General features: G+C 40.7%; 1 protein-coding gene across 1 annotated transcript in view; it reads left to right on the top strand.

Moving 5' to 3' along the window:
* The first annotated feature begins 5,688 nt into the window (after nucleotides 1–5,688).
* Nucleotides 5,689–25,594, top strand: part of pgap6 (post-glycosylphosphatidylinositol attachment to proteins 6) — a 37,422-nt gene continuing 17,516 nt past the window's right edge. The window contains exons 1-6 of the mRNA XM_059979417.1: nucleotides 5,689–5,843; nucleotides 10,128–10,299; nucleotides 10,562–10,769; nucleotides 13,990–14,123; nucleotides 14,207–14,475; nucleotides 24,704–25,023. Of these exons, the coding sequence (XP_059835400.1) occupies nucleotides 5,765–5,843; nucleotides 10,128–10,299; nucleotides 10,562–10,769; nucleotides 13,990–14,123; nucleotides 14,207–14,475; nucleotides 24,704–25,023 (1,182 nt within the window). The 5' untranslated portion in view covers nucleotides 5,689–5,764. The remainder of the gene's footprint in view (nucleotides 5,844–10,127; nucleotides 10,300–10,561; nucleotides 10,770–13,989; nucleotides 14,124–14,206; nucleotides 14,476–24,703; nucleotides 25,024–25,594) is intronic.

Below are 25,594 nucleotides of genomic sequence, written 5' to 3'. Positions count from 1 at the left end.
GCGTCCAACTTGATGGCATGAATTTTGATTTCTCCTTCTGGAAAAAAAAATTCCCTCCCCCTCTCTCATCTAATCCCCACTAAGGCCTCTTACCTCTTCTCACCTGCCAATCACCTCCCCTTGGGCCCCAAAATCCTTTCCTTGCTCCTATGGTCCACTCTCCCCTCCTATCAGATTCTCTAGTTCTTTATCTTTCCCACCCACCTGGCTTTACCTATCACCTTCCGGCTACCATCCTTCCCCTTTCCCCCATCTCTGTATTCTGGCTTATTCCCACTTCCTTTTCAGTGCTGAAGAAGGGTCTTGGCCCAAAATGTCAACTATTTATTCACTTCCATAGATGCAGCCTGATTTGCTGAGTTTTTCCAGTGTTTTGTATGGGTTGCTTTGGATTTCCAGCATCTACGGAGTTTCTCGTGTTTCCAATAGAATAAGACACAATCCTTGTTAATCATTATTTCCTGATCAGCTCTGAATTGTCTGGAGCTTCAAATCTTGCTTCCAGCACTTTTGTGATTTTTGTTCTGCGTGGTTCCATCTCTCAGTTTTCCACTCAGTGAACCAAATCTTCCTTTAATGATTCCAAAAGTGACCATTTACTGTGCCACATATCACTCTGCATCCTTTCACACTTACTGCAACATCACATGTTCTACCATCGTCGTTACTTACAGTTTCACCTCCTCCATGTTATCTTCCATATCCAGTATTCTGTTCTGACATGCACACTCAGAATCAGAATCAGGTTTAATATCACCGGCATAAGTTGTGAAGTTTGTTGATACGTGGCAGCAGTACAATGCAATATGTGATAATAAAAACTGTAAATTACAGTAAGTAAATATACGGTGCCTATAAAAAGCATTCACCCCCCGCCCCTTGGAAGTTTTCATGTTTCATTGTTTTACAACGTTGAATCACAGTGGATTTAATTTGGCTTTTTTGACATTGGTCAACAGAAAGACTCTCATGTCAAAGTGAAAACAGATCTCGACTGTGATCTAATTACAACTATAAAACACAAAATAATTGATTGCATAAGTATTCACCCCCTTCAAGTCAATATTTAGTAGATGCGCCTTTGGTAGCAATTACAGTCTCTATCAGCTTTGCACATCTGGACACTGCAAAATTTCCCCATTCTTCTTTACAAAAATGTCAGATTGCATGGGGATCACCATAGGGCATTAACTTTGTTGTTTTAAAGATATTCCTTCGTAGCATTGGCTTTATGCTTGGGGTCAATTTCTTCTTGGAAAACAAATCTTCTCCCAAAATGCAGTTCTCTTGCAGACAACACCAGGTTTTCCTCCAGGATTTCCCAGTGTTTTCCTGCATTCATTTACCCTCTAGCTTCAGAATCTTTCCAGGGCCTGCTACATTGAAGCATCCCTACAACATGATGCAGCCACCAACATGCTTCATGGTAGGGATGGTGTGTTTTTGAAGATGTATTGTGTTTGGGTTAGGCTAAACATAGTGTTTCATCTGATGGCCAGAAAGCTCAATTTTACTTTCATCAGACCATTGAATCTTCTTCCAGCTGACTTCAGAGTCTCCCACATGCCTTCCAGCAAACTCTAGCTGAGATTCCACATGAGTTTTTCTTCATGAATTTTTTTCCACTCTCACATTAAGCTGCGACTGGTGAAGCACCTGGGTGCAGTCTCTCCCATCTCAGCCCCTGTAGCTTGCAACTCCTCCAGAGTTGTCATAGGTCTTTTAGTTGCTTCCCTCACTAGTCCCCTTCTTGCATAATCATTCAGTTTTTGAGGATGGCAGATTTACAGCTGTGCTATATTCTTTCCATTTCTTGCTGAGTGACTTAACTCTACTCAGTGACTTGGAAAATTTCTTTTCAATAACCTTTTCACGGAGTTGCTTGGCATGTTGTTTTGTCTTCACGGTGTAGTTTTTGCCAGGATATGGACTCACTGGCAGTTGGACCTTTTAGATACAGGTGTATTTTTACTACAATCAATTGAAACATCTTGACTGCACACAGGTCTCCAAAAACAGATCTCCATTTAACTAGTTATGTGACTTCTAAAACCAATTGGCTGCACCAGTAATGATATTGTGTGTCATATTATGCAATACTCATGCAATCAATTGTTTTGTGTTTTATATTTGTAATTAATTTAAATCACTTTGTAGAGATCTGTTTTCACTTATACACAAAAGAGCTTCTCTGTTGCTCAGTGTCAAAAAAGCCAAATTAAATCAACTATCATCCAATGTTGTAAAACAATAAAACATGAAAATTTCCAGGGGGTGGGGGGAATACTTTTTATAGGCACTATATATTCCTTGTCATCACATGGTGTAAGCAATACACTGAATGCAAGGGAATTTCACCTGAAATCCAGTATCACAGTTCACATTAAGTATAGCATCATGGCGCTTTAAGTTCCTACGAGTGAATATCATCAATAACCGAATCACATTCTCGCCAAGGAAGCTCACTGGTGCCTCTACTTCCTCAGGACGCTAAAGATATTTGTCACGTCATCTTTGATCCTTACCAATTTTTACCCAAGTACCATAGAAAATATTTTACCTGGATGCATCACATGGCAACTGCTCCAACCGTAACTGCAAGAGACTCAGCACATCTTAGAAACCACTCTCCCCTCCATGGACTATCTCCACACTTCTCACCCCCTCAGTATAGCAGCCAACCTAATCAATCCACCATTTTTCAGCCCAGCAAAGCATTTGATCAGTTCCGTTGTAACCTAGCACAATGTTCTACTCTTTACATCTGCAAACTTACTAACCCACCCTTCCACTTCCTCATCCAGGTCATTTATAAAAATCACAAAGAACAGTGGTCCCAGAACAAATCCCTGAAGAACACCACAGGTCACTGCCTCAAAAAATTCAGCATGCCCCATGCTGATTATCCCTAATCGGACTACGTTTCTTAAAATCTAAGCACTCTCTCCAATAGTTTGTCCACTACTTACGTAAGATTCACTGGTCTATAATTCCCAGGATTATTCCAATTATCTTCTGTGGAGAAAGGAATAACATTTGCTATCCTCCAATCATTTGGTACTACTCTTGTTGCTACTGAGGACAGAAAGATTATCGCCAAGAGCACAGCAATCTCTTCCCTCACCTCCTATATTAATGGGGTATATCCCACCTGGCCCTATGGACTTATCTATCCTATGTTTCTCAAAAGTTATAGTACATCCTCTTTCTTAACATTGACATGTTTCAAAATATTTGCCTGTTTTATGTTGTCCTCACATCTGTCAATGTCCTCCTCACTGATGCAAAATATTCTTTAAGGACATCTTTCCACTCCAGGCATATTTCCACTTTTATCCCTGACTGGTCCTACCACACTCTAGTCATCCTTCCATTCTTCATATACTTTAGAATGATGAGTTTTTCCCTAATCCTACTTGCCAAGGCCTTCTCATGTTCCCTTCTAGCTACATCCCTTTGTCTATCTTCTCCCTCTCGAGAGCCCGGTCTTGCTTCCTAAACCTAAAATATGCATCTTTCTTGCTCCTGACTAGATGCTCCACATCTCTTGTCAACCATTCCTTCATCCTACCATCTTTTCCCTGCCTCAATGAGACAGTCTATCCAGAAGCCCATGCAAGTACCCCCTAAGCAACCTCCACATTTCTATTGTGCATTTGTAATGCAATTGTTCTGAATTTACACTCCCAAGTTCCTGCCTCCCCCACTTAAATAATGTACTTCCTCATATTGTCTGCTCTTATCTCTGTCAAAAGCTATGGTAAATGTCAGCTATGCTCACTCTCTGTAATACTCACCCACTGAGAGAACTGTCACATGACTAGTTTCATTGCCTAATACCAGATCCAGTATGGATTCTCCTCTAGCTGGTTTGTCTACATTTTGTGTCAGGAATCCTTCCTGGACACTCCAAACAATTCTACCCAATCAACATCTTTTGCACTAAGGAAGTGGCAATCAGAATCCAAGAAGCTGAAGTCACCCTTGGCAAAATAAGTCCCATGATATTTGCAATTTCTCAAAAGCTGCAATCTGATCTGCTCCTCAGTTTCTCTGTTGCCATGGGAGGGGTGTCTGTATAATATTGCTCACAGTGTAATTGCTCCCTTCCTGCTTCTGACTTCCACCCACACTGACTCAGTAGACAATTCCTCCAAAACATCCTCACTTTCTGCACCTGTTACTGCCTCTGATAAGTAATGCTACTCCCACCTCTCTTACCTCCCTGCCCACCCCATTGCCTTTTGAACCATCTAAACTCTGAAACATCCAGCAGCCATTCTTCTCCTTGTTCAAGTAAATTTTCTTATCAGAGTACGTTCATGTCACCACAAACAACCCTGAGATTCAATTTCCTGTGGGCATACTCAGGATATAACAGGATCAATGAAAGATCAACCAGAGTGCAGAGACAACAAACTGTGCAGGTGCAAATATAAATAAATAGCAATAAATAACACAAACATGAAATAAAAAGATAAAGAGTCCTTAAAGTGAGATCATTGGTTGTGGGAACATCTCAATGGATAGGCAAGTGAGCTTAGCTACTCCTTTTTGTTCAGGAGCCTGGTGGTTGAGGGGGTAGTAACTGTTCTTGAACCAGGTGCTGTGAGTCCTGAGGCTCTTATGTCTTCCATCTGATGGCAATAGAAAGGAAAGTGCATGACCCGGGTGGTGAGGATCTTTGATGATGGATGCTGTTTTCCAACAACAGTGTTTCTGTAATGGCCGCAATGTCGTAGTTGCGTGTACTGATCCATGCTCCCAATTAAGCAGCATTGCTCCTGATAATTCTTGCATTAAAATAGGCACATTTCAACCCATCCAGCAATGACGCTCTTTTGACTGTCTGTCTTACCTCGCAGTGTCTCTACCTGTTCTATCTACCTTTACACCATCTGCCCCATCTTTTGACTTACTACTCTAGTTCCCATTCTCCTGTCAACCTAGTTTAAATCATCCTTAGCTCTAGAAAACCTGCTTGCAAGAACCCCTTCGGAGTTCAAAAGTACCCGGTCCCTTTTGCACAAATCAAACCTTCCCTAGAAGAGATCCCAATGATCCACAAATCTGAAACTTCACCCCCTACACTAATTCTTCAGCCACACATTCGATCGATAAATCATCCCATTCTTATTTTCACTGGTGCATAGCATAGGCAGCAATCAATAGAATACTATCCTTGAGGTCCAGCCTTTCAACTTCCTACCGAGCTCCCTTTATTTTATCTTCCTGACCTCACCCACCACCCCTTTTGTTTTGCCTATGTCGTTGCTAGCAAATTTACCACGACTTCTGGCTGTTCCTCTTCTCCCCTTAAGAATGCTGTGAGTCTGTTGTGGGACGTCCCTGACCCTGGCACCTGGGAAGCAACGTACTGCCCGGGAGTCCACAAAATCGCCTCTAAGTTCTTCACTGTCACCTGTCGAAACCTCTTCAGCCACCATCTCTCTCCCCCCCCCCACCTCCCGTCTGAGCCACAGAGCCAGCCTTAGTGCCAGAGATCCCGTCATTACTTTCCCCGTTCATTGACCCAGAAGTAAATATTTGGGTTAATAAAACTTCTCAACGGATCTGGCAGCGCTCTCAGTGACGAGCGGAGGCGGCTGCTCCAGGTGTTCGCTGCTCAGGTGTCGGTCAGGTGCGCGCCCGTGCGCCAGGTGCCCGGCGGGCCACGTCCCGTGACGTCACGGCCCCGGTTGCGTCAGCGGGCCTTCTGCGGAAGGGGAAGAGAGTCCGGCATTGTTGACGGTTAGCCACAGCCATGGTGTCGTGGCGGGCTGTCTCTTGGTTCCTGAGCCTCCTTGGGCTGATGCTGGAGAATGGCGGGGCTCGGCTGGCTGGTAAGGGGGCGACCGGCGGAAGCGCTGTCAACACGGCGGCTGCCCGAAATGCCCCGTCCCGTCCCGTCCCGTCGCTGTCGGGTCAGCTGGAGATCTCAGCAAGATCGGTCACCCCAGCTCCCGTCGAGACCGGCCGGTTTACCAACCGTCACCTCCGGGCCACGGGATCAGGCTGAGAGCTCGTCCTGTGCTGTCAACCTTCCTTCAATGAGCAATCCGGGGAAGAGGGGTTTGGTAATGCTGTGGTCGGAGTGGGTGATAGATTAACTGTGTGTTTGTGTGTGCTGGGGAGTGAGGGGGTGAGTAGCCGCACTGTTGGATTGGGGAATGGAGGGAAGGTGGGGGTGGGTTGTGATTGTGCAGTTCCACTGCTGGCAGGGGGAATTGAATGGGCTTTGGCATGAGTGGCTGCATTATTGCCAGGGGCATCAAGCAGGGATGGGTGGTGGGTGGGTGCAGGGAGAGTTGAGAGGCCACACTGTTGTCAGAGGGAATCAAGTGAGGGTGAGGAGGTTGAGTGGTCCCACTGTTGTCACGGAGAGTTGCAGGAAGGTGGGTAGGGGTGTTGAGTTCTCCACTGTCACTAGGGGATTTTAGTGTGAGTAGGTAAGTGGCTGCAATGTGGGAGTGGGGGAGAGGAGCATAGTTAATGGTGAGTCATTGGGTTTTACTCATTTGTTTGGGGGGGGGAGAAGTGAGTGGGGGTGGCCACTGTGATCTGACACTGCAGAGTAATGTCATTGACTGTGAAGTGACAATTAGTAACCAACTTGTAGCTCCTAGTGTGTCTCTGTATCCTTGATGAAGGTTTTATACAGTCGTCTGAACAGTACAAAAAGCACTGATGGTCGGTATTTGATGGTTTGAAACTCCTGATGGTTTGGCATGTACCTCACTCAGTCTGAAATGAGCTGGGGATTCCTAGTGCTTTTGATTTGTGCATGCAGAAGCAGGGGTTCAGACTGCAGTTGGGGCTGGATTTGTGACTATGTGTTCAGTGGTGTGGCTGGATCAGGGGTTTGGGGTCTGGAATGCCAGGGATCAGGACCCTGGGCAGGTTTGTGGCAGGAGACAGAGTCTGGAGTACTTGTATTTTTCCTGTTCCCTTTAAACTCGTCAGGTTTATTGGAGAATTTATTATACTGTTGCGTAAAATGTTTATAAAATAGTGTAATGAAATGAGTTTTGGTAGTTATTAGGAGTACCATTCAATGAATTCAAATCAATTAGTCTGTCCACCAGAGTTCCAGGTTTGCAGGATTACCTTCTGAAATAGCAGAAGCCTAACTGTGATCCTGAAAAGTTGCAAAATGCCTCTGACACCATCTTGAATCTAGACTTGGTGTAGCCCTTAGGGTTCCATATTATTATACACACACATAACAATACTGTACTTTATCTTTGTTTTTCTATTGAGTTTAAAAACAAATGAAGTACAATATTTTTCTGGGAAGTTTGCCAATTTCTGTCTCATCTTCCAGAAACAGGTTAGATAAGGTTCAAAGTCTGGGTTTAAAATTAAGGGTGTGGTTTCTTGGTTTAGAGTGATGAAATTGTAGAACTGAATTTTCATTGTTTAAATGTATGTTAGAATACTCAGAGGGGAGTATTGCAAAAAAAGACCAGCACAAAAATCAAGACCAGGATTAGGCCTGACGGTCCCTTAAGCCTTTTTTACGATTCAGTAAGATGCTGGTCGATCTGGTCTTGGTCATAAACCACATTGTTTTCTTCATAATTCTTGATTGGCTTTTTGGTTTAAATCGTCTTTCAGTTTCCATTTTGAATATTTTCAATGGTTCTGCCTCAATAATTCTCTGCGATAGAGACTCCAAAGATGCATGCTTCTCTGAAAGAGGAATTTCTGCCCCATCTCCCTGAAACGGGTGACCACTTATTCAAAACCTGTGCCACACCCCCCCCCCCCAGTTTGCAGCAAAACACTCTTCTCACCATCCACTCTGTCAAACCTCATCAGAATCTTCTGTTTCAATAAGATTACCTCTCGTTCTTTTTTTCAATGGAGTAGACCCAACTAGTTCAAACCTTTTTAGCTCATGTCTTTCATCCCAGAGGTCAAGTTGGGCAATCTTCTCTGCACTGATTCCACTGTAAGCACATTTCCCCTTAAATATGGAAAACTAAACTACTGTATTCCAGCTGTGATCTCACCAATACCCTGCAATAATGCATCAGAACCTTTCTACTTTGCCATGTTCTGTACTTCTTTCAGTAAAGGTTACTGTTTGATAAGCCTTTCTAATTACTTCCTGCATTAGCATACCATTTTCTTGTGCTTAATGTGCAGGATGCCCATAACTTCTCTGCACTGCAGCATTTAGTGTTTGGTCTCTCACTGTTTAAAGTTTGCTGAATAGCTTGTTTTTCATTCTCCTATCCCACTGAATACCCTTGCATTTCCCACATTGTATTCTGGCAGCCAACTTCTTGCTCACTCACTTACCTTTAATTTTTTTGAAGGCTTGTAGTGACTTCTTGCAGCCTGTCTCCCATTTATCCTTGTGTTATTTTTTAAATTTGGCTGCAATTTTCTTATTCCCTTCATCTATCAATACAAGTTGTAAACATATAAGGGCCCAGCATTGATTTGTGTTTTCACCCTACTAGTTACTGGACTGCCAATACAAAAAGAATCCATTAATATTCTGATTCCTTGTTTTCACTTCTTTATCAACTGCCCCCTATTTTGTGCCCTCTTGTGCATTAATCTTCTATATGGCTTCTGATTGAATGCTTTCTCACTGAAGTGAGACAAAGTACAAAGAAGCATGGGGAACCTTTTAACAAAAAGAAGAATATGCTTTGAAGACATGAGTTTTTTTTCTTCCCTTTCTCAAATATCAAATCCATACCCATCTTTCCCAAAAATTTATCATTAATACTGTTGAGTCGTAGGCTACCCAAGGGGAAGGCAAAGAGTTGTTTTCTAGTTTGTATTAGCCTCACTATGGCAGTGGAGAAGGGTGAGGAGAGACAGGTCAGTGTAGGAATGGGAAAGAGGGTTGAAATCAAATACACTCTGAAGCTTGTAATAGCGCATGCTCTGTAAAACAGTCATTGAGTCAATGCTTGGGCTTCCCGATGGACAGAAGTCCACGTTGAGAGCACTGAGTGCAATAGATGATGTTGGATGAGGTGCATATGACTCTCTGCCTCACCTGGAAGGGTTGTTTGGGTCCCTGTATGGTGGTGTTGAGAGAAGTATTGCACCTATGATAATTGCAGGTGGAAGTGTTGGGGTGGAGAGCAGTGGCTGGGAAGTAATGAGGGAACCAACAGGGCATAGTGAGAGTAGTCCCTGTGAAATTAGAAAAACGAGCGAGATGTATAGATGAGGCTGATGGTTGGATCATGGAAATGGCAATTGAACTTGTATCCTGGATGTCGAAGCAAATGAGGTGAAGGTGAGGATGAAATAAAATCTGCCTGCCTTCTCTCTGGGGTGCATGGGGCAGCTGGTGACAATGAGCATCCAAGAAATGGAGGAAATGCAAATGAAGACTCCTCAGCTGTGAGAGAGGGGAAGCCATGTTTCTTGATAAAGGACTTTTCTGATATCCTGGAAAAGAAAGTCTCATCTTAAGAATATATGTAATGGTGAGGTGAAACTGAGAGAAAGGGATGGCATCTTTGCAGTACTCAGGAGGGGAAAAGCTGTAGTTGAGATAGCTCGGGGAGTCAGTGGGTTTATTGTAGATGTTAATGGATAATTTGTCTCTTGAGATGAAGTTAGACCGATTCAGAGAAATGAGAAGTGTCTGAAATGATGACAGGAATGAAATTAGTAGCAAAGGTGATAAAGTTGATGAGTCTTACATAAGTGCAGGACAAAACACCAATACAGTTGTCCATGTAGTGGAGAAAGTTGAGGCAAGGTAATGTAAAATAATATCAAAGGCAGTCAGCAATAGTGGGCTCCTAGTTATATAGATTACATATTTGTAATTGTAACTGTTTTAAAATATTGATAGACATGCTTAAAGTGTAGTACAAAGGTGATTTGCTTTGATATAGTGTGGATTGTTATCTGCTCTTTATGACTGAAGATAATGTATTTATATTCCTTTGGGTATGTTTATGTTTAAATTGGTTTTGTGGTTTCCTCTTAAACTCAAGCTATATTTTTAAATTAGTAAGCGAACACTTTTTAAAATTTTCCTTTTGGTAAATGAAGATCTTTGCAAGTTTGTTAATGCTTGTATACCTGTGTATTTTAAATTGTTTAAAGTCACGTGCATATGAACTCTTTTCCTTGTTTTATAGGCCCAATGTATGTATCAGAATATTATTCTCAAGCTCCTCAAAAACTTTCTTTGTATAATTGGTATGGAAGTGCACGTCTATTTGTCTTCCAAGTGCCAGAAAACACTGTGCTAATGAGATGGATTTTACAAGCCTCAAAATCAAAGGGATGCCAAAATGTTAATGTAACTATGTATGTAAGATTTTGCAAACTTGGATATAAAATAATGTTTAATAAGTTAACATTTAAGTGTAACCAATAAATTTGAAAAGGCAGACTAAGGAATGAATTCACAGTATTAATAATTGTATTTTATGTCAATATATAATTTAAGGTTATTCTCTGTAATTTTGTAAATTTCTAGGTATACGACTCCATAGTTAACATTCTTGTCAAGTATAAGTAGCTTTTGCTCAATGCCGTTTGATCTAATTTACTTCATTTTCTTTAACAGCCATTTTCGGGCTGGTGCCCCTCCAGTAATCAATCCTTTACAAACCAAGTTTGGACTAAACACCATTGCTCTCCCTTCATTTAACCTTACGATACCATTGGTGTCCAGTGATCAGACCAGTACTTTCTTAAACATTTCTAAACCTGTTCCAGGTGACTGGTTTTTAGCTGCACACCTACCAAAAGATGGTGGCAAAATTGAAGTGAAGGTATAGTATACCATTTTGTCTGAAAACCATACTTTAATGTTCAAATAATGAAGATGACTGTTGGAATGATTCTTTCAGCTTGAGATATTCATTGACAATTTTGTTCAAAGAATTTCCTGTTTAGTCATTAAAGTTTGAGGCGAGTTTGTGAATTTCATTTCCTTTTGTGGAGAAGTTTTTTTTTAGTAAATACTTATAGTGACTAAGCACTTGAGTTTTGAAATATTATGGTTTTGCATGTTGATTCACCAACCTATTGCATTATATGGGGTAATGGGATAAATGCTATGCTTTGTACACCTTTTCATTTGTCAGTTTGCTATTTATTTTAGTAGTGTCACTCTTTTGTACTAACACGGATGTGACATATATTTTCAAATACCAGGATGTTAAGAATGCAGACTCGACGTGTCATGGATGTCGAGGTGTAGTTTAACAGCCCTGTTAAGAGGTGAAACTAATAATTACCTCATTTTGGAATTATTTTTATGCGGCATTCTAAGTCAGAACTTGAGCTGGTTTTCCCAAAATCCACCTCATTCTCTCAACTTCAGCTCTGTTGCTGCATCCCACTTGCTGTTGTATTTAGATCAGAATGCTGGTGGCGGATTGATGGTTTTCTAGAATCTATTGCCTCCTTCTCAGCAATATCATTGTCAGAGGTACATGCACAAATAATGATCTGTTGCATTCTGCTATCATTGCCTCCCTGTGTCCCTGCAACTATCATGAATACCAACTCTGGCATTAGCTCTTTCTGGTTAATGGGTCTCACAGGCACAGCCTTTCTACAGAAGTGATTTGCTTGGGTGCAGGTTCCTTAGTCACTAATTCACTTGACTCTGCATTTACAGGGCCATGTAGAAGCCTTCAGCCCACAACCCTTTGTTCACATAAATGAATATTACAACCAGGGATTTTGATCAATTTAACTGAGAATTTTTATTTGAGAATCACATGCTCCTTTTTTTTTACAGTAGAGGCCCATAAAAAAGGAAAATTTTAAAGCATGGAAAATGTCAGCAGCTCAAAAGTATTCACCACCTCCCCCTGACCCCTTTTTGCTCAGTACATAGTCAGATTACCTATCACAGCTATTAGATTGTGCTCTCTTTGGATAAGTAATTATTAGCTTTGCATAATGTGATGGAGCGAAATTTGTCCGTTCCTCCTAGCAAAATTGCTCAAGCAGCGTGTAGGTTTGTTGGGGAACGGCAATGGACAGCAATCTTGAGGTCTTGGCAGAGATACTGTATTCGATTGGGTTAAGGTCAGGCTTCTGACTGGGTCACTCAAGGGCATCAGTTGGGATTTCTCTGTATTCATCAGTTTTCATCTTCCCGTCAATCCTGACCAGATTTCCAGTCCCTGCTGCTGAAAAGCATCCCCAGAGCATGAGGCTACCTCCATCATACTTCACAGTAGGTATGGTGTTACCTGGCTGATGCGCAGTACTAGATTTATGTCACATGTATTGCTTAGTGTTGAGGCCAAGGAGTTCCACTTTAGTCTCATCCAATTACAAGACCTTCATCCACATCTTTGCAATATCTTTTACGTGATGCTTTGTAAAGTCCTTACAGACCAGGAAATGCTTTTTGTTTAGCCAGGGCTTCTTCCTTGCCACTCTTCCATAAATACCCTTTTGTATAAGGCCTTAGAGATTGTGGAACCATGAAATTCATCTCCAGTCGTAGCCACTGACTTCTGCGTCACAGTAGCTTATCTTACAAGTGCCATTCTTCTGTGGTGACTAAGGGACGGCTTGACCCTGGCATTGTGGGTGTGGTTTAATATTTTTCACGATCGGCTGAACTGAGCTTTAAGGTATGTTCAGTGCCATTGAGATGGTCTTGTAGCCTTCCCAGATTTGTGCTTTTTATTATTATTTCCCTGACTTGTTATGAATACTGTTTTGTATTCATTTTGGTTTGGTCTGTTGAAAACCTACCCTATTGTTGGAACTTGCAGAGAGAAGGGTATTTACTTCTATGAATTCATTAAAAACAGATGATCCTTCAACTTCCTTCATCAACAAATTAAGAGAGATGGTAAGGTAATACAGTATAGTGCACCTGAGGAAAGTGTTGGAATTACAAAGGAAATTAACACTTTACAGTTTCACTATTTTGGTTTTGAATTTTTAGCAAATTGACAGCTTTTGGAATTTTTTTTGATTTGACATGATGTGCACATTGTTTTGTAGATTAGCTCAAAAATCCTACTTAAATATATTTCAAATTTAACAAATGAGCCAGCAATATGTGAAGATAGTTGTGGGGACTGAATACTTTTTCAAGGCAGTGTACCTATCTTGGAAATCCCTTGCTAATCTGACTGTAGGGTTAGTAAAGAAAATTTTTAAAGAAGGGCCTATTTTAATGAAGCAGTCTAATGTGCATATGAGAGCTCACGTTTCCGTCCATTTGTTCCCCATCAACCTCTTTCGAGCGTTGCTGACCCTCAGACCCTCGCTCCAAGACCATTCTGTCCGGCAGTCTACCATCTTTCTCCACTTGTGTCTTCTCTCTTCATCTCTTGCCAACTAAAGAACGTGAATACTTTCTCTCATATAAGAAGAGACAACATGCCTCTCAATGGATGGCACACATTCCGAAGTCCCCGTTATCTCTAGTCATAACCCAAATGCTGCTGCTACAGAGAAGCCATTACATTAGCAGTGAAACATTACAGTGTGTTACACAATCTTACAGTCATTAAATCCAGAGAATGGAACAATGTATTTAGTTTGGGGGAATGGGACAAGAACTATGGTACATTTGATAAAATGGTATAATGAAGTGCTCTGTATTAAGACAGTACTGTAGGTTGTATCTTCTTAATGTTTTGCTCCATAATGACTGTGGTGGGAGAACATACTGGTGTACAATATTTTTATTGGCAAAATTACATAAATTAATAAAACTTTGCTATGAAAAAAGGTAATAGTTTGTAATAATTTGGTTTGGCACATTGAAGGGTAAAGTTAGAATTCAACAATTGTGAGATTGCAATTGTATTTCTACATTTTTTCCACTTCCATAATTCTGACTTTCAAATTGCTATTCAGATTGAGCCATGATTATTCATTCTAGCCTTTGCATTAAGAGTGCAGTAGTTTAACCCTTGTGCCATCAAATCTGTAACTGCATTCATTTATTAATATTTGACTACAAAAGCTGACACATTTCCAGGTATAAGTATTTGTGTTTTTCAACAGGGCTTCTCTGCCAAGTGCTCCTACGTATTTCAGCCACAGATGTTTGTTCAGCGATTGATTAATGTGCCTATTCTTGAACCAAATACTTCATTGCAGATGACCGTTTCTCTTCTTCATCCAGTTGCAAACTTGAAGTAAGTCTTTAGCATCCTTAGACAGTTAAGTTTTAGATGATCAAAACTGAGCACAAATACACTGTCTGTTTGCTTCCTTTCAGAATTTTTATTCCTGAAAATACTGCAGAACTTGCCATTCAGCTAACAAACTGCACAATCAACAACCACGCTGTGGAAACTTGTCCTGTCCGTCTTGTAATAGGTTCAAATTCATTACCTAAATCTTACTTGAAGATTGTAAATTGCAGTGAAAGTGCAAAGTGCAGAAAAACACTGGACTCGCCACCTTGGATGAAATGGTTGCAAATCGCAGTTGAACACAGCAACACAAATTGGATTGTCTCCTTTGATGTTGAAGCTTCTTTAACAGGTACGTTCAATTTTGGAATCAGAATTTTTGAGTTTATAGTCTGTGAATCACTGCAATAGAGGAGGAGGCAGGTACCAGCTCTTTGTAAGGGTGGTTATTTCCTTTCAAGCATTTGTTGACTTTATTTTTGAAATGAGTATATTTCAGATCCTAAATAGTATGATTAAAAGGTTTCTTTTTGTTATCTTTGGTTTTTATTTTACCAGTAATCTTAAGTTTGTAATTCTTCTCTACCCTGATTTTATTTTTTTTTGTTTAATTTTCCTTTTAATCTTTTGTTTATCTTTTTTGTATAACCAGCCTTCATGTGCTTTGCAAAATTTGATGACTAGGATTAGACACAATATTTCTTTTGAGACTGCCCATTTCACTTCAACATGATTTTATCCTTTTTTCTCATTTTATCCTTTTTTCTCTTTTGATAATATTTATGACACCCAGGATGTGGTATATTTTTAAACTATTTTTCAGCAAGTCTTACTTTCTTTAATGTCTCATTCAAAACATCCACAGTTCCTGGATGCTGTTTAAAATTGTATCTTTTAGATTAAGTTCAAGTTTATTGTCATCTGACCGTACATAGCCAAGCAAAACAACGTTCTTCCGGATCACTGCACACTCACCAAAATGTATATAACTCACAACACACAAAGCAAAATATTACCACAAATAAGTTAGTAAATTATGAGTGCATGTAGTGTGCAGCACAAGTAAACAATGTAGTAACCAGCTCACTGTTCTGGTGGTGAGACCTCAGTGCTGGCAGGGTATTCGTTAGTCTCTCAGCCCAAGGGAAGAAGCTGTTACCCAGACTGGCAATCCTAGACTTGATGCTCTTGTGCCTCCTTCCTGACATTCGTGGGTCAAAGAGATGGTGGGATGGGCGGTAGAGATCCTCATTAATGCTTTGGACCATTCCCTCATATTGTCTTCCCTCGTTATTTCTACCAATATGTATCATTCTGCAGTTCTCCATATGAAATTTCACTTGGCACAGGTCTGCCTGCTCTACTGATTTTTTTAAATGTTCATTTGAATTATTATCTTCCTCAGTGTTTATTGGGTTTCCAAATTTTATCATCTGCAAAACTTCAGTCTGATGTATCCAAGTCCAAGTTATTAATTGACAGAATATGTTCAGCTGGTCCTTGTTTTTTTGCTGGATATTGTTGCCTGTGAGCTTTCCTGGGGCATTATGCAAAGGCATTATTTCACTAGCTCACCATAACCTCTAGATCAGTATATCTAAAAACCTGTTAAAATTGATGCAAATAACAATTTAGTTAAATAGAAATAATGAAAGAATTGGGAATACACTGGATTCTGGTTAATTGGGATCAGTTCATTTTGGCCCAATTAAGTGGCTGCCCCAATTAACTGAAATTTCATGGAGATAGTTAAGAAGGTATTTAGAAAAAAGACAAACTGAGTAACAAATTATGTATTTAAACAAACTACTGAACAAATTAGAACACTACCAATGGCATTAGTTATCGATGGACGAATTCATCCAAGTTGCATTCTTTTGATTGTAAATGAACAAATCAGTGCAGACATCGAGTGCAGATAATGGGCTGCCTTAATACAATGTTGTTGACAATTGCATCCTCCAGATTTTCATTGTAACATTCAAAATTGTTGCTGATACCTTCAAATCTTTGTCATTTTTAAACTGGTGAAGTAGTGAAGTCATTTCATTTTCACCCCTGGCAGTTTGTGGCATCTCCAAGCTTGAATGCTTGAAACCACAGCGAGCAAAGCAGTTCTGAACTGACTTGCTGCTTATTTCTCATCAACATCAGTAACAAAAATTGCTGCGTTTTGAACACAAACACACACAACTATTTGCTTGAAGCCTGGTATTGTGTCTAATGGCCATTCAAGTGTAAGCGACTGATGCTAGTTAGAAACTTCAGCAACAGTCTCCTGCCCCAAATAAATAAAGGGAATCCTTGCTATTTTCTCAATTAGTTTTTATTCTCAGAGTTGTCGCAATTATCTGGAATCAACTGTGCTTCAAAAACATTAAACTAAAATTTTTTTAAAAACCTTCCCTTTGCTTTTTTGATGCAGACCCATAATCCCTTTTGAAATCAATGGGATTCTGCATGAGCGCTAATCTGGGGCAGGACCTGAGTAGCAATTTCCCAGCATTATGCTCAGTAGTTCTGAGTCAGTTAGTAAATAATGAGCTCAACACATGCCAGTAGAAGTATTAGCCAAGGCTAGAGAGTTTCTGCCCAATGTGTACTCAAGAGTAGTCTATTGTCCCATGAGAAACACCATTGTGGACCTGCCTTTGGATTGAAAATGAATTGTAGACCTGTAATCTCTTTTTGTCCCAGAGTTCCCCTTCTGTTAATCTTGGGTTTCAGTTTTGTAGATAAACCTATGTGTGAGTGTATCCAAGGTGTTTTGAGATACATTGCACTCATCAATCCTCTCTGACTCCTTTAACAAAACCATGCTTGTTTCTCTCTATTAATCCACACTTTGAGCTGCAGAATGCTAATAATACAGAATTCAACATTTCCTCATCTGCTATTATTTTGAATAAAGGGCTAATTCTTTCTACTGTTATGAACCCTGTAACTGGATCACTTACCAGCAAAGATGGAGACGTCCGTTGAAGTCTGATGATACTATTTTTAACAGTATTTATTAGTAAAAATACACAAAAATAATATCAATGCAAATATACAGATAACATACGTCGTCAATACTAAATCTAAAAGTGCGGGTATAACAATAAGAAGTAACCTCTATAGTTGTCTAGGGGATAATGTATTGAATGATGGAAATATAAAGTTCACTCAGTTCATGCAGGCTGCAGCCATTGGGGACTGCTGTGTTGCAATTGTTGGAGAGAGAGAGAGATCATGGGAACATTTACCGCTACGGGTTTTTCCAACCTTTATGATTTTGATCCGTCAGGTGTCTCGTTGCCGTGGCCATTCAAGTGTGGCCTCTCCTTTAGTTAAACCATTCTTCCGTGATGAGCCCGCCACCCAGTCAAGGGAGGACGCACACGAGCCCCCCATCGGCTTTTGCTATAAAACGCTGTCACGGGATTTCTGGTGTTTCTCCTGGTACGTCTAAAGGGGTTGTTCCCCAGTCCCCTCTTTTATCCTTACTCTCGGGGTCTCAGATGTCAATCAGGTTGGGATGATGCAATCCCTCAACCAGCCCACTCTGGTTGTCCCCTGAGGGGTTTCAATGAATAGTACAGTTCTCAATACACAATTCCGTCTCCAAGGGACAATGGCCGTTATCAGTGGTTCCGTTCAGGACACATTCCAAACCTTGTGTATTCTGAATGTCTCTCTCATTTCCTGGGTCCCAGACCTGAATTAATAGCGATCTTGCGATTCTCAAAAAGGAGGGGGCAACTTTGTACCCTTCGGCCCCTCAGAGTTGCTTCACATTCGTAACACTACCAAAATCAGAGTCAGAATCAGGTTTATTTTCACCAGCATGTGACATGAAATTTAGTTAACTTAGCAGCAGCAGTTCAATGCAATACATAATCTAACAGAGAGAAGAAAAAAATAATAATAAATAAACAAGAAATCAATTAAATATATTGAATAGATTTTTTAAAAAAGTGCTAAAACAGAAATACTGTATATGGGGAGGAAAAAAAAGTGAGGTAGTGACCAAAGATTCAATGTCCATTTAGGGATCAGATGGCAGAGGAGAAGAAGCTGTTCCTGAATCACTGAGTGTGTGCCTTCAGGCTTCTGTACCTCCTGCCAGTATGGTAACAGTGAGAAAAAGGCATACCCTGGGTACTGGAGGTCCTTTCTGAGACACCACTCCCCAAAGATGTCCTGGTTACTTTGTTGGCTAGTACCCAGGTTAGAGCTGACTAGATTTATAATCCTCTGCAGCTTATTTTGGTCCTGGGCACTAGCCCTCCATACCAGACAGTGATGCAGCCTGTCAGAATGCTGTCCACTGTACACCTATAGAAGTTTTTGAGTGTATTTGTTGACATGCTAAATCTCTTCGAACTCCTAATAAAGTATAGCTGCTGTCTTGCCTTATTTATAACTACATCAATATGTTGGGACTAGGTTAGATCCTCAGGGATCTCGACACCCAGGAACTTGAAGCTGCTCACTCTCTCCACTTCTGATCCCTCTATGAGGATTGGTATGTGTTCCTTCATCTTACACTTCCTGAAGTCCACAATCAGCTCTTTCGTCTTAATGACGTTGAGTGCCAGGTTGTTGTTGCAGCACCACTCCACTAGTTGGCATATCTTGCTCCTGTACGGCCTCTTGTCACCACCTGAGATTCTACCAGCAATGGTTGTATCGTTAGCAAATTTATAGATCGTATTTGAGCTATGCCAAGCCATGTGCATATAGAGAGTAGAGCAGTGGGCTAAGCACGCACCCCTGAGGTGCCCAGTGTTGATCGTAGAGAATATGTTATCACCAATCCGCACAGATTATGGTTTTCTGGTTAGGAAGTCGAGGATCCAATTGCAGAGGGAGGTGCAGAGGCCCAAGTTCTGCAACTTATCAATTAGGATTGTGGGAATGATGGTTTAAATGCTGAGCTATAGTCGATGAACAGCATCCTGATATAGGTGTTTATAGGTATAGAGCCATTGAGATTGTGTCTACTGTTGACCTATTGTGACGATAGGCAAATTGCAATGGGTCCAGGTCCTCGCTGAGGCAGGAGTTCAGTCTAGTCGTGACCAACCTCTCAAAGCATTTTACCACTGTAGATGTGAGTGCTACTGGGCGATAGTCATTTAGGCAGCCCACATTATTATTCTTAGGCACTGGTAAAATTGTTGCCTTTTTGAAGCAAGTGGGAACTCCCGTCCAAAACAGTGATAGGTTGAAAATGTCTAAGTACTCCCGCTAGTTGGTTGGCACAGGTTTTCAGAGCCTTACCAGGTACTAAATTGTGATCTTTTGCCTTGCAAGGGATCACTCTCTTTAAAGACAGCCTAACATCAGCCTCTGAGACAGAGATCACAGGGTCATCAGGTGCAGCAAGAATCTTCACAGATGTAGTTGTGTTCTCCCTTTCAAAGTGTGCATAGAAGGCACTGAGTTCATCTGGTAGTGAAGCATCGCTGCCATTCATGTTATTGGGTTTTGCTTTGTAGGAAATAATGTCTTGTAGACCCTGCCAGAGTTGCCATGCATCCGATGTCATCTCCAACCTCGTTCAAAATGGTCTCTTTGTCCTTGAAATAGCCCTCCGTAAATCATACCTGGTTTTCTGGTACAGGCCTGGGTCGCCACAGATTTAGCCTTTAGCAGATGACTTAACTCCTGGTTCATCCACAGATTTTTGGTTTGGGAATGTACAGTATGTCTTTGTGGGCACACACTCATCCACACAAGTTTTAATGAAGTCAGTAACAACTGCAGTGCACTCATCCAGATTTGAAGATGAATCCCTGAATGCAGTCCAGTCCACTGATTCAAAGCAGTCCTGTAGGCGTCCCTGTGCTTCCCTTGCCTATACCTTTTTGGTCCTCACTGCTGGTGCTGCAGTCTTCAGTCTCTGCCTATACTCAGGGAGTAGAAGTACATCTAGGTGATCTGACTTCCTGAAGTGAGGGTGTGGAATAGCACGGTAGGCATTCTTGATGGTGGTGTAACAATGGTCCAGTGTGTTGTTTACTCTGGTATTGCAAGTCATCTTTTGATGGTAGTTGCTTAGTGATTTGTTTTTTCATACTGGCCTGGTTAAAATCTCCCAGAATGATGGTGAAAGTGTTAGGGTGCACTATTTTGTGCATGTTGCTCCCATTACTCATATCATCCCTGAGCCCGGTGGTGACGTGTGCTTTCAGGCTTTTGTCTTCTGGCCAATGAGGGAGGGCAGAGGAGAGAATGTTTGGGTTGGTGGTGTCTTTGATTACGCTGGCTGCTTTACTGAGGCAGCCAGAAATGTAGACAGATTCTAAGAACAAAAAGGTAGTTTCCATGATGTGCTGAGCTGTGTTCATAATGTTGCAGTTTCTTGTGGTCAAAGGCAGAGCAGCTCCTATCCCAAGCTATGATGCACTTGAATAGAAAACTTTCTATAGTGCACCAGTTAAAAATTGGTGCAGGTCAAAGGGGGCATGCCAGATTTCTTTAGCCTGATGAGCTTTCTTGGCTACAGCATCAATATAGTTGGACCAGGACAGGCTATTGCTGATATTCACTCCTAGCTCCTTGAAGCTTTTAATTCTCTTGATGAATGTAAACTTGGGCACGTGCTCTGTTGATCCCCTCCTCCCCCCCCCCCCCCCCCACTTCTTGAAGTCAACGAGCCCCTCTTCTGCTGGCATTGAGGGAAAGGTTGCTGTCATTACTGTCACCAGGCTTGCTGTCTCCTTCCTGAACTCTGAATCATTGTTATTTGAGATATGGTGCGTCTCAACCTGTTATGGAAGTTGTCCTGTCCAAGGCCGGAAGAAGCTGCAGAAGATCGTGAACCTAGCCCAGCACATCACACAAACCAATCTTCCATCCTTGGACTCACTTTACACTGCACGCTGTCAGAGCAGTGCTGCCAGGATAATCAAGGATAAGTCCCATCCAGCTAACACACTCTGTCCCACTTCCCTCCGGGAGAAGGTTCAGGAGCATGAAGATATGTACAGCCAGATTTGGGAACATCTTCCTTACAACTGTGATAAGATTGTTGAACAGGTCCTGACCCGGATCTGGGCCGTACCTTCCAAATATCTGGACCTGACTTGTACTACCGTACTTTCCCTTTTCTATTTTCTAATTATGATTTATAATTTAAATTTTTATTATATTTACTTTGATTTGTACTTCAGGGAGTGTGAAGCACAGAAGCAAATATCACTGTGATGATTGTACGCTCTAGTATCAATTGTTTGGTGACAATAAAGTATTTGTATATAACCCATCATCCCAAACATGCAGAGGAGTTAGAGCAGAATCCGGTCAGACATTTGTGACTGTATAGGGAGTAGTGGTGTATGGGGCTGAGATTGCACCTTTTGTGGGCTACCAGTGTGGAGGATAATCGTGCTGGAGGTTTTGCTGCCCATCCTTACTGATTGCAACTGGACTTCCTCATGAACAGACTGCGGAGGCAGCTGTTGAGTCCCAGGTCTAGGGGTTTGGAGAGGAGTTGGTTTAGTATTATGACATCGAAAGCAGTGCTGTAGTCAGTACCCAATAGTCTGACACAGGTTTTGTTTACTCTCTAGATACTATAGAGGTGAGTGTAGGACTAGGGAGATGGCATTGGCCATGGACCTGTAGAATGTGAAACATTTTGCATGTGTTTCATCTCAACTGTGGTTGAGATGCTTCAATCTATTTGGTGAAAGTATCCTGTATTGCCTGGATGTATTTCAATCCATTGGGAGATGCGGATAAAGGTCCCACAAATTCAATTTATTCCATGACCCTTCTACAGGGTGTATGTGTTTTAAAGCTGTTTCCCAAGCCAGTCTATCTGAATAATACTGGGCACAAATCAAACATTTTTACCATAATGTTCTGGATTTCCTACATTTTTGGCTGCCAAAGTCCCTTCTGTTTCTGTGGTATTGTCACCTGACCACCTGACACTTGGGTTCTCCTGCATGAAGCTTTTACTAAACGCTGACTTTTTTAAACCTGTCTGGGTTATGGGAAACCTCTTTCAAAATGTTTTTTACACTCCCAGTTAAAATAATTCCATGTACTCACTGGAGGGAAAATACTTAGATTTTAGATCCTTGTTTTTTTTTTGTCCATGCTTCCTTTCAAGACTCCATGCTCAGTGTGTTTTTGTAGGATACATGTGATCAAACATCACCCATTTTCTTTGCCTTCTCAGTACTGTGGGTCACCAAGGTTCCAAACTAGTTTGTACTCTGTTGTTGAGTTGAATTTCTTGGAAAAAATTACAATCTCATCACAAATGCAGAGGGCTGGTTCCCCCTCTTTTTTTTTGCAGAGAAACACTTAAGCAGAATTTCCATTATGTCACCGTGATTAATCACCATAGCTTCTAATATAGCATCTTGTAACTCACCCAGAGTCCCACTAGCCTTGAGCCAGCTCCTCCAGAATGCAATATTGAAATAAAAACAGAAGGGTTAACTTTTGCTCCTCTCCTTCATTCATGCCACATGTTATCCCATGTTGCTGAATACACTGACAAAATTCTCTAGGATTATCTCCCTATTCACACGTTGGTATATTTGTAGCTATGGCACTTAATAGGGCCACACCAAAAGGAGTAGAATACATACTGTCTTACAACCTTTCCCCTTAGTTCTGGTGAATCCCTGGATTCTTATCACAGGCACCATTGGTGAAGGGTGTACTGACGGCTCAGTGCCCTAGGAGGGAGCCTGATTATAAACCCCAATTAACCTCACTATTGTGTGTCACCTTGTCTACAAACACCCCAATCTACAGTATCATTATTTCTCTCCCCAAGTGCAAATAACACTCCACTCTGAGAGCTGACCTTGAAACTTTTCTATCTTTTTTAAATACTTGGTATGATCAGTGCTGATTCTCCTCTGATTTGGTGCTAACCTGCAGTCCATACATCCTGACACTTCCATTTTTCTACTTCCACTTTTCCCTGTTTACAATTCACATTTTCCCTTTTCTCTTATCACACATTCACACTGAACTGAAACTGAGTAAAGTATCAAATATGCCTGTCCCTGCTCCCCCAACATTTTATTTTATTTTCCCTCTCTCTCAAACTCTTACCAGTATTCACATTTTTTGTATATAACTATACATTTACTTTCCTATTTTAATATTCTGACCTCCTAACCTATGTGGTAGTTCAATTTGAAGGTCAAGTGGTCCTGGGTCTTTTCCTTTCAAGCCTAACTAAAGGACATCAAATATGTTAACTTGATTAGGTGAATGACCACACAAATTATAATTAATTTAAACTGCTTGCAACTTTATTGTATCAACCTGTTATATCAAATGCAAATAATCCATATAATTCATGAATTTTCCTTTTTCCTTTTAGACCACAATGCTCATCTAAACTACTTTTCTTACACACTGAAATAGGGGATCTTCTGTTGGTCAAACAACTGAGCCTTTGTCTCTCTGCCACAGCCGGAGGGGTCTTCTTTATGATAGCTGGTCTCCCCAAATTCTAGTTAGTCTGTGTTCTTGCTGCTCTGCCTCTGAAAACCTTTATTATTCCCTTATCAGTTCTGCACTATTAGGATGTAGAACTGTGCTAACATGCCTTCTTCATGATTGCATCAATATGAGAGAGATCCTCGGAGATGTTGACACTTATGAACTTGAAGCTGCTCACCACCGAGCCCTCAATGAGGACTGGTGTGTTTTCTCCAGATTTACCCTTCCTGAAGTCCACAATCACTTCCTTGGTCTTTCTGATGTTGAGTGTAAGGTTGTTGTTACGGCACATTCAGCCAATGAACCTATCTCCTTCCACGTGCCTCTTTATTGCCATCTGAGATTTTGCCAACAATAGTGATGTCTTTGCTGGATTTAGAGATGGAGTTGGAACTGTGATTAGCTACACAGTCACGAGTGTATAGACAGTTGGGCAGTGGACTAAGCACACATCCTTGAGGTGTACCTATGTTGATTGTCGGTGAAGAGGACATCTTATCTCTGAACTGTACTGACTGTGGTCTACTGATAAGGAAGTTAAGGATCCAATTACAGAGGGGAGTACCGAAACTCAGGTTCTGAAGCTTGTTGATTATTAGTGAGTGGGTGGTGATGTTGAATACAGCTGTTATTGATAAGTGGCAAACTTGTGTATCTTCAGTAATAAAATTGTCGTAACTTTCAAAAACTTGGTCAAAACTGATGTTTTATGACCTCAGTGCACACCTTTGTTGTCATTTGCACATTGATTGTTTGTACCCATTAATTCTATTGTATTTACTGCGAATGCCTGCAAGAAAAGGAATCTGCAAGAAAATGGTGACATATACTTTGAACTTGTAGATTTTTTTGGGGGGAAGCAATATCATTCCTTTTCATTAACCTCTAATAAAATGTGGTTTGACTGCTGACCAATAAAAATAACAGCACTTGGCAACCAATTCAGTTTTTAAATTTCGTGATACATTACAGTGTTGAATTACTAGCAATAGGTGTTTGAGAGTGATGTAGGAGCAATAAATCTAGAAATTTTTAATATTTAATATTGCCTGATGAATAAAGTGATGTCTACATTGTACAAGTAATCGAAATGTAAACTTTCTTGTCTCTTGCAGTATGTTCACCTGTGAATACTGGATATTTTTCCATTATGAGTAGAAACTTCACCCTGTCAAGCAAAAGTTTAATAAACGATGTGGATATGTTTAGATTAAACATGAAGATCAATAATACTGAAGCAAATAATGATTGGAAATCGTGTTTTCATAATCAGCCTGTTCTTCGGGAAGCTTTGGATATTACCTCTGTGAGATTTTTTGTTTTAAATGGACCAGATGTTTTTGTCACCTCTGACTATCCTTTAATTCTTCTGTTGAACTTGAATACTAAAAGAGACAGTGGTGGAACAATTATCTTGAACTTGCGTTTAAATAAGGTATAGTTTTCTATTTCTTCCCAGTTATGCAGAAACTGCTGTATCAGTGTAAGTTGTTGGGCAGATTTAATTGTAGACACTGTCATGTAGTTGCCAGAGACTTTTTAACAAATTCCATTTTGGTCAACTTAACTCCCTTATTAATGGAACATTTTGGAAAATGTTATTAGATCTCATGTGGTACAACTTGTTTCTTTAATATTCCATTCTCCTGAACATAATTAACCACAGAGGATGATGGAGGAGAGGTGATAAATTTATTAGGCTGTAATATGTTAGTGAAGTTAACAGCATTTGTTTTAGTTTATATGTGAATAATACAATAATTTCAGGTGATGACAGATGTCTTTAAATCGATACCTGAAATATATTTTCACTTCCAAAATATGGCGCCTTACTGAATGTCTCATTTTGAAATTCTTTCAATGTCATGAAACTGTTGTAATACAGTAAATATGTACTAAATTTGCAAAATGAAGTTAAATTATGATACTTTCAGATTGAGTAACCTTTTCACAATGTGTGGATATTCATTTTCAACAGCCACCTCCTTTGGTACTAAACTGTAATT

The sequence above is a fragment of the Hypanus sabinus genome, chromosome 9, assembly GCF_030144855.1.
Source record: "Hypanus sabinus isolate sHypSab1 chromosome 9, sHypSab1.hap1, whole genome shotgun sequence".
NCBI lineage: Eukaryota > Metazoa > Chordata > Chondrichthyes > Myliobatiformes > Dasyatidae > Hypanus > Hypanus sabinus.
The sequence above is the reverse complement of the archived record's forward strand: the minus strand, read 5'-3'. Positions and strand labels throughout refer to the sequence as shown.